The sequence below is a fragment of the Nomascus leucogenys genome, chromosome 4, assembly GCF_006542625.1.
Source record: "Nomascus leucogenys isolate Asia chromosome 4, Asia_NLE_v1, whole genome shotgun sequence".
NCBI classification, from domain to species: Eukaryota; Metazoa; Chordata; class Mammalia; order Primates; family Hylobatidae; genus Nomascus; species Nomascus leucogenys.
This window is the reverse complement of record NC_044384.1, coordinates 84,733,805-84,744,324: the sequence shown is the minus strand read 5'-3', so window position 1 is coordinate 84,744,324 and position 10,520 is coordinate 84,733,805. Positions and strand designations below refer to the sequence as shown.

General features: G+C 57.2%; 3 protein-coding genes across 7 annotated transcripts; 2 read left to right on the top strand and 1 right to left on the bottom strand.

Moving 5' to 3' along the window:
- Window positions 1–61: 61 nt before the first annotated feature.
- On the top strand, window positions 62–1,655 carry FAU (FAU ubiquitin like and ribosomal protein S30 fusion). The gene is made up of 5 exons (XM_003274184.4): window positions 62–148; window positions 420–502; window positions 597–741; window positions 1,246–1,301; window positions 1,478–1,655. The coding sequence occupies exons 2-5, from the start codon at window positions 428–430 to the stop codon at window positions 1,601–1,603; spliced, it is 402 nt and encodes a 133-aa protein (XP_003274232.1). The 5' UTR covers window positions 62–148; window positions 420–427; the 3' UTR covers window positions 1,604–1,655.
- A 2,414-nt stretch (window positions 1,656–4,069) lies between these two features.
- ZNHIT2 (zinc finger HIT-type containing 2) lies at window positions 4,070–5,843 on the top strand. Its single transcript, XM_004093067.3, has one exon. The coding sequence runs from the start codon at window positions 4,595–4,597 to the stop codon at window positions 5,804–5,806; it is 1,212 nt and encodes a 403-aa protein (XP_004093115.2). The 5' UTR covers window positions 4,070–4,594; the 3' UTR covers window positions 5,807–5,843.
- A 168-nt stretch (window positions 5,844–6,011) lies between these two features.
- Window positions 6,012–10,414, bottom strand: TM7SF2 (transmembrane 7 superfamily member 2). 5 transcript variants are annotated; one of them, XM_030811166.1, is made up of 10 exons: window positions 10,201–10,414; window positions 9,556–9,752; window positions 9,402–9,456; window positions 8,853–9,047; window positions 8,673–8,776; window positions 7,416–7,535; window positions 7,167–7,335; window positions 6,854–6,934; window positions 6,650–6,772; window positions 6,012–6,354 (listed from the first exon to the last, which is right to left on the bottom strand). In XM_030811166.1, exons 1-10 carry the CDS (start codon window positions 10,250–10,252, stop codon window positions 6,194–6,196), a joined length of 1,257 nt encoding a protein of 418 aa, XP_030667026.1. In that variant the 5' UTR covers window positions 10,253–10,414; the 3' UTR covers window positions 6,012–6,193. The 5 variants fall into 5 exon arrangements, with proteins under 5 accessions (XP_030667026.1, XP_030667027.1, XP_030667028.1 ...); XM_030811167.1 differs by having other exon boundaries at window positions 10,287–10,390; XM_030811168.1 differs by lacking the exon at window positions 8,853–9,047 and having other exon boundaries at window positions 10,201–10,403.
- Window positions 10,415–10,520: the final 106 nt, after the last annotated feature.

Genomic DNA, 10,520 nt, shown 5'->3' with positions numbered 1-10,520 from the left:
CTGCCTTGGGCGGTACAAATATCAGGGACCCGCGCGGTCGCTCAACAGTGACGTGACACGCAGCCCGCGGTCTGGACGGACGTGCCCTCGCATCTTCCTCTTTCTCGACTCCATCTTCGTGGTAGCGGCAGCTGGGACCGCGGTTCAGGTAAGAATGGGGCCTTGGTTGGATCCGAAGGGCTTGTAGCAGGTTGGCTGCGGGGTCAGAAGGCGCGGGGGGAACTGAAGAACGGGGCCTGCTCTGTGGCCCTGCTCCAGTCCCTATCCGAACTCCTTGGGAGGCCTGGCCTTCCCCACGTGAGCCACCGCGACCACCTCCATCCCGTCGCGATCGTTTCTGGACCGCTTTCCATTCCCAAACCTCCTTTATCCCAGAGCATTTCTTGGCTTCTCTTACAAGCCGTCTTTTCTTTACTCAGTCGCCAATATGCAGCTCTTTGTCCGCGCCCAGGAGCTACACACCCTTGAGGTGACCGGCCAGGAAACGGTCGCCCAGATCAAGGTAAGGCTGCTTGGTGCGCCCTGGGTTCCATTTTCTTGTGCTCTTCACTCTCGCGGCCCGAGGGAACCCTTACGAGCCTTATCTTTCCCTGTAGGCTCATGTAGCCTCACTGGAGGGCATTGCCCCGGAAGATCAAGTCGTGCTCCTGGCAGGCGCGCCCCTGGAGGATGAGGCCACTCTGGGCCAGTGCGGAGTGGAGGCCCTGACTACCCTGGAAGTCGCAGGCCGCATGCTTGGAGGTGAGTGAGAGAGGAATGTTCTTTGAACTACCGGTAAGCGTCTGGTGGGTGTGGGGTGCATAGTCCTGACAGCTGAGTGTTAACACCTATGGTAATAGAGTACTTCTCACTGTCCTCAGTTCAGAGTGATTCTTCCTGTTTACATCCCTCATGTTGAACACAGACATCCATGGGAGACTGAGCCAGAGTGTAGTTGTATTTCGGTCACATCACGAGATCCTAGTCTGGTTATCAGCTTCCACACTAAAATTAGGTCAGACCGGGGCCCCCAAAGTGCTCTATAAAGTTAGAAGCTGGAAGATCCTGAAATGAAACTTTTAAGATTTCAAGGTCAAATATCTGCAACTTTGTTCTATTACCTATTGGGCCAGCTTCTATTACCTATTGGGCTTCCAGTTACCTATTGGACCCAGCTTCTCTTTAAAGGCTTGAATTGAGAAAAGGGGTTCTGCTGGGTGGCACCTTCTTGCTCTTACCTGCTGGTGCCTTCCTTTCCCACTACAGGTAAAGTCCATGGTTCCCTGGCCCGTGCTGGAAAAGTGAGAGGTCAGACTCCTAAGGTGAGTGAGATATTAGTGGTCATGGTGTTTGGACTTTGTCTTTTCCTGTCACAGCTAAACCAAGTCCCTGGGCTCTTACCCGGTTTGCCTTCTCCCTCCCTGGAGATGAACCTGAGGGAAGGGATGCTAGGTGTGGAAGACAGGAACCAGGGCCTGATTAACCCTCCCTTCTCCAGGTGGCCAAACAGGAGAAGAAGAAGAAGAAGACAGGTCGGGCTAAGCGGCGAATGCAGTACAACCGGCGCTTTGTCAACGTTGTGCCCACCTTTGGCAAGAAGAAGGGCCCCAATGCCAACTCTTAAGTCCTTTGTAATTCTGGCTTTCTCTAATAAAAAAAGCCACTTAGTTCAGTTATCTCATTGTTCCATCTTTATTTGCAAGGCCTCAGGGAGAGGTGTGGCTTCTCGGGTTGGTGTATGTCCCCTAGGAGAACAGTGAGGCAGAAAAGGCAGAAGCCCTTGGTATGGGAGGAAGAAATGGTAAACTACAAGAGAAATTTCCTGTGAAGAAACAGTAGGTACAGATCCTAGGGCTCCAGATGTAAAATTGGGGTTATTCCCTATCCTAAGTAACTTGATCAGTCCCCCCAAGTCATTCTTTTTCATCTTCTAAACAGAGAAGGTAGCAGGAATCATTGTGGTGAGAGGTTTGTTACGGAGGCAGCAATGGAAGGGATGGGTGGGGGAAGAAGTTTGTAGAGAAGGTGAACCTGGCCATTCCCTGAACTTGGTACCAGCTGTGGCCTTAGAGACCAGGGCAGGCATCTGGTCTGCCTCGGCTTTAGGAATAAATACTATGTTGGGAGCATGGCCTCGTTTGTACCTCTGTGATTGTCTGGCTGGACTTGGTAACCTAATCACATCTGTGATTGGATATAGTGAGGTTTCGGTGTTCCCAAAAGTTGGATTACCTCTGGGGCTGATACAGGGTTCCCTTCTAGCAGCTGAGCCTGCCAGCACTTCTGAACCCCACTTACTCATTCAGCTAAAGTTTCTGGACCTGCCAGTTCTTGAGAAATAGCATCCAACAGGGTAAAGCCCCTGGGCTGTGGACTTTGACTGCCTGAGTTTGGACCTTCTTTTTCTTTGTACTCCAATTACTGGGTGGCTGGCCTTTGAACTAACTACTAATTTAATCTCTGCTATCTCCAGAGCTGCTGTGAGTGTTAAAGGATGTAGATCAACATCTGGCTTACAGTAAGTGTGAATCTTGGCTATTTTTGTCTCTGTGGTGTTAAAGACATGCTTTGTGCCTTCTAGCAGTTTAGAAAGGGGGAGGATGTGGACAGATACAATAGCATCCCAGAGAGGGCCTCTTTTTTTGTCTTTTTTCTTTATTTTATTTTATTGAGACAGAGTCTCGCACTGTCGCCAGGCTGGAGTGCAGTGGCACAATCCCAGCTCACTGCAATCTCAGCCTCCCGGGTTCACACCATTCTGCCTTAGCCCCCTGAGTAACTGGGACTACAGGCATGTGCCACCACGCCCAACTAATTTTTGTATTTTTAGTAGACATGGGGTTTCCCCATGTTGGCCAGGATGGTCTGGATCTCTTGACCTCGTGATCGCCCACCTCTGCCTCCCAAAGTGCTGGGATTACAGGCGTGAGCCACAGTGCCCGGCCTTTTCTTCTTTCTTTTTCAGACAAGGTCTCTCTGTCATCCAGGCTGGAGTGCAGTTACACAGTCATGGCTCACTGCAGCCGCCAACTCCTGGGCCCAGGTGTTCCTACTCAGCCTCCCAAGTAGCTAAGGACTACAGGCATGCACCACCACACCTGACTAATTTTTTGTACTTTTTTGTAGAGACAGGGTTTTGCTGTGTTGTCCAGGCTGGTCTTGAACTGGGCTCAAGTGATCCGCCCACCTTGGCCTCCCAAAGTGCTGAGATTACAGGCGTCAGCCACTGTGCCCAGCCGAGAGGGCCTGTTTAAATGACATGTGTGAGACCTGAGATGAACCAGTCAAGTGATCAGGTAGGGGAATATTTCAAGCCAAGAGGACTGTATGAAGATGGGGAAGAGGTGATGTCTAGGGATAGGGGCAGATGCTGCAAGGCCTTGTCAGCCATGGAGAGGAGTTTGGGTTTGAGTCCAAGTGCAGTGAAGGGTTGCAGAAGGGTTTTGAGTAAGAGATGGATCTCATCTGACTTGTGATCTAATTTCCCTGGCAGGTTTTTCTGGAGGGCTGGCAAGAAAGTTAGGAAAAACTTTGTGTTGTCATCCACATGAGGGGTCAGGAAGCTTAGACCACCAGTAGTAGTAGGGATGCAAAGAACACTCACAGTTTGGTTCATCACACCCCCCCACTCCACCACAAGAGTGAGCTCTATTAGAACAGGGACCCCCGGCTCCCTTTGATATGCATTGTGTTCTTGGCACCTAGAATGGGGCCTGCACTTAATAAGATGGATGAATAGTGGTATTTAATGAGAAGATACTTAAGAAGAGGCAGTTTTGGAGGAAAAAAATCAAATAGGAGCTCAGATATTTCTTATATACTGCTTTTTATTTATCTTTTTGAGGTGGAGTTTCTCTCTGTGGCCCAGGCTCCCAGGCTGGAGAGCGGTGGCGCGATCTCGGCTCACTGCAACCTCCACCTCCCGGGTTCAAGCGATTCGCCTGCCTCAGCCTCCAGAGTAGCTGGGACTACAAGCACCCGTCCCCCACGCCCGGCTAATTTTGTATTCTTAGTAGAGACGGGGTTTCTCCATGTTGGTCAGGCTGGTCTCAAAACTCCTGACCTCAGGTAATCTGCCCGCCTCGGCCTCCCAAAGTGCTGGGATTACCGGCGTGAGCCACCGTACCTGGCCCCAACTGTCATTTTATTTGTCTGTGTCCAGCGCAGGGATGCATTGCCTCCCGTAGGCTTGGCACAATTAGTGGCCCAGGGTAGGTGCCTAGTAAAGATGGATTTCTGCCACAGCACATTATAGTGCTAAAAAGAGAGGGTTTTTTTTCTCTTTAGATGATCGGGCCACGTTTTGGTGTGACCACTAGGGGGAGACGTGGCACCGGCGGAGCGCTCACCAGACCCATTTTTCCGCTCCTTGCGTCATCGCACAGGGCGGGGCTCGTACCTGACGCCCGGCTTCTGGGCCTGCTCTCGCCCTACTAAGGAAAGGGGTGGCGCTCGGCTTTCGGGCGTGGGCGGAAATTGCCGAGAACCCTCGGGAGCTTTGCGAAAAGACAGCGCGCCGTCGGCCCCGCGGCGAACCGGAAGTAATCGAAGAAGCCCCGGAAGTTTCGAACTACCGCCGGCGTGCGCTCGCAGGTAGATCGCAGTGCCGGTTGTCATGGAGCCGGTCGGGCCCTGTGGCTTCTGCCCGGCGGGGGAGGCCCAGCCAGCGCATTACACCTGCCCTCGCTGTAATGCGCCCTACTGCTCGCTGCGCTGCTACCGGACGCATGGCACCTGCGCAGAAAATTTCTACCGTGACCAGGTGCTGGGAGAGCTCCGCGGCCGCAGCGCCTCGCCCAGCCGCCTAGCAAGCGCCCTACGCCGGCTGCGTCAGCAACGCGAGACCGAGGACGAGCCTGGGGAAGCAGGCCTCAGCCCCGGCCCGGCGTCCGGCGGCCTGTCGGGACTCTGGGAGCGGCTGGCGCCGGGCGAAAAAGCTGCCTTCGAGCGGCTGCTGAGCCGCGGTGAGGCCGGGCGGCTGCTGCCTCCATGGCGGCCGTGGTGGTGGAACCGCGGAGCCGGACCGCGGCTTCTGGAGGAGCTGGATAATGCCCCGGGTAGTGACGCCGCGGAGCTGGAGCCTACCCCTGCGAGGATCCCGTCGGAAGCTGTGAAAGATGCCTCCGCCACGGAGCCCGCGGCCGCCGAGCGGGTTCTTGGAGATGTCCCGGGGGCCTGCACGCCCGTCGTACCCACCCGCATCCCCGCGCTAGTCAGCCTGAGCCGCGGCCCAGTCTCACCGCTTGTGCGCTTCCAGCTGCCCAATGTGCTGTTCGCCTACGCGCATACTCTCACCCTGTATCATGGCGGTGACGACGCGCTGCTCTCTGACTTCTGTGCCACACTGCTCGGCGTTTCCGGAGCCCTGGGTGCCCAGCAAGTCTTCGCCTCTGCGGAAGAAGCCTTGCAGGCCGCAGCCCACGTGCTGGAAGCAGGCGAGCACCCGCCGGGGCCCCTGGGCACACGAGGGGCTGTGCACGAGGTCGCCCGCATCCTGCTGGGCGAGGGCCCGACCAACCAGAAAGGCTACACGCTGGCAGCACTGGGGGACCTGGCACAGACCCTGGGCCGTGCCCGGAAACAGGCCGTGGCTAGAGAAGAGCGAGATCATCTTTACCGGGCCCGGAAAAAGTGCCAGTTCCTCCTGGCCTGGACCAATGAAAATGAGGCGGCCCTCACACCCCTGGCTCTAGACTGCTTCAGGGCTCACCAAGCCCATGCTGTGGCAGCCGAGGAGGTGGCCGCCCTCACTGGGGAGCTGGAGCGGCTTTGGGGAGGCCCCGTGCCACCTGCCCCAAGAACTCTCATTGAGGAGCTCCCTGGCTGAACAGGTTACCCTGGTCGTTAATAAAGCTGTGACTGGTAGCCCTGTTGCCTGTTTCTGAAAGATAGCTATTGTCCCACCACACCCCAGATTCCTGGGCCCACAAGCCACTGCTTAGCTTCTCCCTGATCAGTGCTGACCCAGCCAGTCCTAGGGGAGAGAAGTGCACCAAGGGTTCCCAATGTTTATCCAAAGGAGGAACACCATCTCCGATTTTGGTCACTGGTTTCATTTTTTTTCTTGCTCTAAACCACCTCTTCTCTGAGGCTGTTCATCATCAGGGCTGGGTGGGGTGCAAGCCCTTGAGTCCCAAGTGTGTCCAGGCTCCTAGTCCTGGGTGTGCTGGTGGGTGAGTGGGCACATGCCCCCACCTGGGGTGGTGGAGCCGCTTCAGTAGATGTAGGGCATGATGCGGTAAGGCACACGCCGGCAGTACTCCTGCCAGGCCAGGCCGTACTTCTGCAGGCACTGCCGCTCATCCCGGGCCTCACGGTGCACCAGCAGCGCGGTGAAGTAGAGGAGGTAGAAGTAGGGCAGCAGGTGTGACACCCCTGTAGAGAAGGAGGCTCTGTGACCACCCTGCCAGCCCCTTCCACCCCTCAGTTCACAAACGTTTCCACACCTCATGGCTCATGTGGGCATCAGGGCTCAGCAGCAAAAGCTCCAGGGTCTGCAGCAAAGCACGCGGTACTAGGTTGGCACAGAGGTGTCCCCCAGCCACACACTGGGTCCATCCTCAGCTCTCTGACTACTCTCACTGGTGCATACCCAAAGTAGGCATCCTGTGGTCGCTGAGCCACCTCTTCCCCTCACAAGTCCCTACCCATATCCACATGGGCCACTCACCGCAGGGCAAGGACCAAGCCAGAGCCATGATGAGGTCTCCAAGGTAGTTGGGATGGCGGACCATACCCCACCACCCAGACACCAGCAGTTTCCGCCCTGTGGCTGTAGAGATGGTCTCAAGCCCTGGGGAAAGATAGCAGGGTGGGGAGTTCCCAGGAAGCCCAGCTGGCCCACCTCACCCATGGCCCTAGAGACCCAGCTCACCAGCCACTCTGGGGTCAGAAGGATTCTTTCGGAAAGTGTTTTTCTGGGAATTCGCCCCACGGAAGATGTAGTAACCAATAGCTGGTGAGAGAGTGTGAACCGGTGGTCAAGGTCAAGGGTTGCAACCTCCTGCCTGACCCCGACCATCTGCCCAACTTGTCTGCAGCCCAGACTCTGCCTGGACACCCAGGACCCTGCCCTGGCTTTAGAGAACCCTGGGGGTTAGCACCTATGTGGTGGTACATGTAAACAGAACATGAATCAAAGGGAGAGGGGGAAGATGGGCCCAGCCTGCTGCCCCTTCCTGACTGACCATTGATGAGGCAGATGACGGAGGCCATGGGCAACTCCAGGGGCTGCGGGTGGTGCAGCAGGAACTGGGCCTGCAGGCTGTAGGTGAAGGGCACCCAGGCTATGTCCCCAAACGCCAGCATGAAGCCAAAACCGTCATGTGTGATATCCATGGTGGTGAGGATGGCCTCCTGCAGGGACAAGACCCAGACACACTGGCTTAGTCCCCATGCGGCCCTCAGACACCTACCCTCGTCCAGTCCAGCCTCACCTCGTGCCAGAGGGCATCACCCACGTAGAGTAACTGGAAGCCATTGACCAGCCACATGGCCAGTGAGGGACTGCCCCGAAGCTCTGCCTCCTTCATCAACAGGGCCAGGTTGATGAGGACCTGGGGGAGGGGGAACAAGGCAATCATCTCCACAGAAGTGGCAGCCCTGGGCAGAGCAGTGGCCAGCCTCTGCCCTTCTCAGCTGTCAGTTACACTCCAGCTCTTTGTTAAGTGGATCCAGGCTCTGGACCCAAGGACAGAGACTGTGGACAGGGAGGTGCCCGCAGCCTGTTTCTTCTTGCCTTGTGTGTCCTAAGCCCTTGCGGGCTGAAGCTTCAGAGCTCAAACAGACCTGTTTTCAAATCTCAGCGTCATCACTTGGGCAGGTTGCTTGCGCTCTCCACAGCCTACTTTCCCCCACCCGTGTGAAAAATGGGGATAATCATGGGCCTGTCATGACTCAATGGCATCATCGTGTTTGAAGCCCTCCATGGCGTCCGTGGCAAGTGGTACGTGCTCAGTGGTGGCTAGCCGGAGCAAGCCTGAGATGGGTGCCTGCATTTGACACTGCGCTCTGTTCTATCATAAAGATTACCTTTTCTAATCTTCCCAGTAATCTTAGGAGAAAGCTTTAATTTTATCCCATTTCACAGATGGGGAAGTGGCCTCAGATGTGCCCGTCATCAGGCCAGGACCCAGATCCAGGGTGGGCACCTGGCACTCCTGCCTCAGGTAAGATAATTTCCAGGGCGACAGGAGAGGCCTTGCCCAAGAGTTTCTTCGGGTAATCTTGGCCACAGAACCAGAGATTACAGTTGGAATGTTGTCAAGGCCACTAGTGACGGGTAGGTTGCTAAACCCAGCGATCAATTTCAGGTTCTGCACTGCCCTGACCATCAAGCAGCATGCAGTCACTCCCTGGAAATAGATTCTGTGCTTGACTGCTTTTGAGAATTGCACGTGCTCTCCTAACGTCATCCCTGACATGCTGTATATATTTTACTTATTTTTTGTCTGTCTTTCCCACCAGAATGTAGGCTGTCTGCGGCAAAGATGTTTTTCTTGCCTCTAACTTTATTTTTGTCTCCCAGTACCCAGAGCAGTGCCTAGGGCACAGGTGGATTTAACAAATGTTTGTGGAATATGAATGATTAATGATTCCCATCTGCACAGTTTTGGCCCTGCCCTGCCCAAGCGCTGCTCACCCACCCTAACCCTCCCCCTGGCCTGAGGCCAGCTCAGTCAAGCCCAACATACCCAGCCGATGAGGCCAGGTCGCAGTTCACAGAAATATTTGAAGTCGAAGAAACAGATACGAGGGTTGAGCTCCCGTCCCAGAAAAAAGTCATAAATCGGATTGCCTGGAGAATATTGGAGAGTGAATGTACAGGCAGACGCCCCGATCTGCCTCCATCTCCACCCCAGGACCCCTCTCACCTGAGTTCCCCCCAGGTGCCAGGGCCGAAACTGGGGCTACCTGCGCCTTCATGTAGAGAAAGAGGCTGAAGATGAAAGCGGTGAGGGTGGCGACAAACGCCAAGGGCAGGAGCATTTCCGGGAGCGCCCCCAGAGGCAACCCCGCTGACATCCCCAGCCCTACCAACAGGGCTGTCAGCACCAGGGCCTGGAAGCCTGAACCACAGCGCAAAGTGAGCCCTGGGGCTGCGCGCCTCCACATCCCCACCCCGCAAACACACACAGAGCCCAAAACTCTGGGGGGCCACAGACCCTGCCCCAAGCATTAGGTTGCCACCCTGGCCTTCAGAGGATCACCCCAGCCACTGCTGCGGTGCACAGAGTAGCAGTAAATGGGGTAAGGGTGTGGGGACGAGGGGCTTAGGGAGAGCCCCCGGCGTCTGTCCTGGGCGTAACAGAGGCACACAAAGGAGCCTGGGGTGGAGGCCAATCTCCGTGGACCTCCCCGCTAGGCCTGGAGCTCCACCCCCGGCCGCTTAACTCCAGCGCGAGGGCCCGTCCCCTAGGCACCATTAATAGGATAGCGCAGGCGACTCTTGTCCTTCAATTCCTGCCCCTCGGCCACCTGCGGGTCCAAGGGGGCTCTGATAAGGCCCGGGGCGTCCTCTCCCTCGCCGAGCCCCTTCGCCTCCCTCCCCCGAGCGTCCGCGAGCGGGGCCCGCACCTTGCGCGCCGGCAGTAGGTACAGCGCCGCCTGCAGGCCGAGCCAGGCGAGCCACAGCAGCAGCGCCCGTGGGCTCCACAGCGCCTCCAATCCGGGCAGGGACGCGGGTGGACCTAGCAGGCGCGCGGGGCCCGAACGGGCTGCCAGGAGCAGGTGGAACATGGTGGCCGGCAGCAGCAGCAGCAGAGCCGCGGCGCCTGCCGGAAGGGCCATCACGTCGGGCGTCCGCCCCTAGCCCCCCAGCTCCCCGCCGGCCCCCACGGGCGCCCTGACGTCTCTGCGGGACACTCTCGGCATTCCCAGAGTGCGCCTCCGCACCCCGTCCTCAGCCCTCGGCCCCCAAGCACCCCGCTGCCTCCCAGTTCCCTTCCCAGGCGTCCATCTTGGTCCCCCGCCCCCAGGTCCCCTCGAAGACCCTCCTCCTGCTCTCAGTCGACACCATAAATCCCCGTTCTGCAGCCCCCAGAACCGGCCCCTCCTCAGCTCTCCCTCTCCAGACACCCTTCGCTGCAAACCCCCGGGTCCCTCTGCCTCCGACACCCCCAAAGCCTCCTATTCTCAGATCTCGCCCCCGCTCTTAGTTCACCCGCTCCAGCTCTCCTTCGCTCAGCCTTTGCCCCAGGTCCCCTCTCTCTGCCCCATTACCCAGGGGCCCTCCGAATTCCAGCGGGGCCCGGGGGCCCTGAGTGGGGGCCATGGTCTTGGCTCCGCCGGAGAGAGAGGGCGCTCACAATAGTCGGTCAAGGAAACACAGTCCGCCCCATTTCCCAGGAGATGGACTCGGCCGCGCGGAGGATCCGGCCCTGCGGCGCCTGCACCTGCCTGGACATCCAACGCAGACAAGGACCGCTCTTGTCCCAAGGTTTTTAAGTGGAACCGCCCCCTGCCCATGCTGAGCCCAGCACACCAGCCAATCGGCGCTCGGAGGCGGACCCGACGCGGGCGCCTTAGAAGCCTCAGCTTCA

Bases quoted from the DNA above. Each gene is read 5' to 3' on its own strand.
- FAU (XM_003274184.4), top strand. From the start codon at position 428: ATGCAGCTCTTTGTCCGCGCCCAGGAGCTACACACCCTTGAGGTGACC. The intron at 503-596 runs GTAAGGCTGCTT...CTTTCCCTGTAG, and splicing joins AAACGGTCGCCCAGATCAAG to GCTCATGTAGCCTCACTGGA. The intron at 1,302-1,477 runs GTGAGTGAGATA...TCCCTTCTCCAG, and splicing joins TGAGAGGTCAGACTCCTAAG to GTGGCCAAACAGGAGAAGAA.
- ZNHIT2 (XM_004093067.3), top strand. From the start codon at position 4,595: ATGGAGCCGGTCGGGCCCTGTGGCTTCTGCCCGGCGGGGGAGGCCCAG.
- TM7SF2 (XM_030811164.1), bottom strand. From the start codon at position 10,252: ATGGCCCCCACTCAGGGCCCCCGGGCCCCGCTGGAATTCGGAGGGCCC. The intron at 9,753-10,200 runs GTAATGGGGCAG...CCCTTCCGGCAG, and splicing joins GGAATTCGGAGGGCCCCTGG to GCGCCGCGGCTCTGCTGCTG. The intron at 6,935-7,166 runs GTCAGTCAGGAA...CTCTCTCACCAG, and splicing joins CGTCATCTGCCTCATCAATG to CTATTGGTTACTACATCTTC.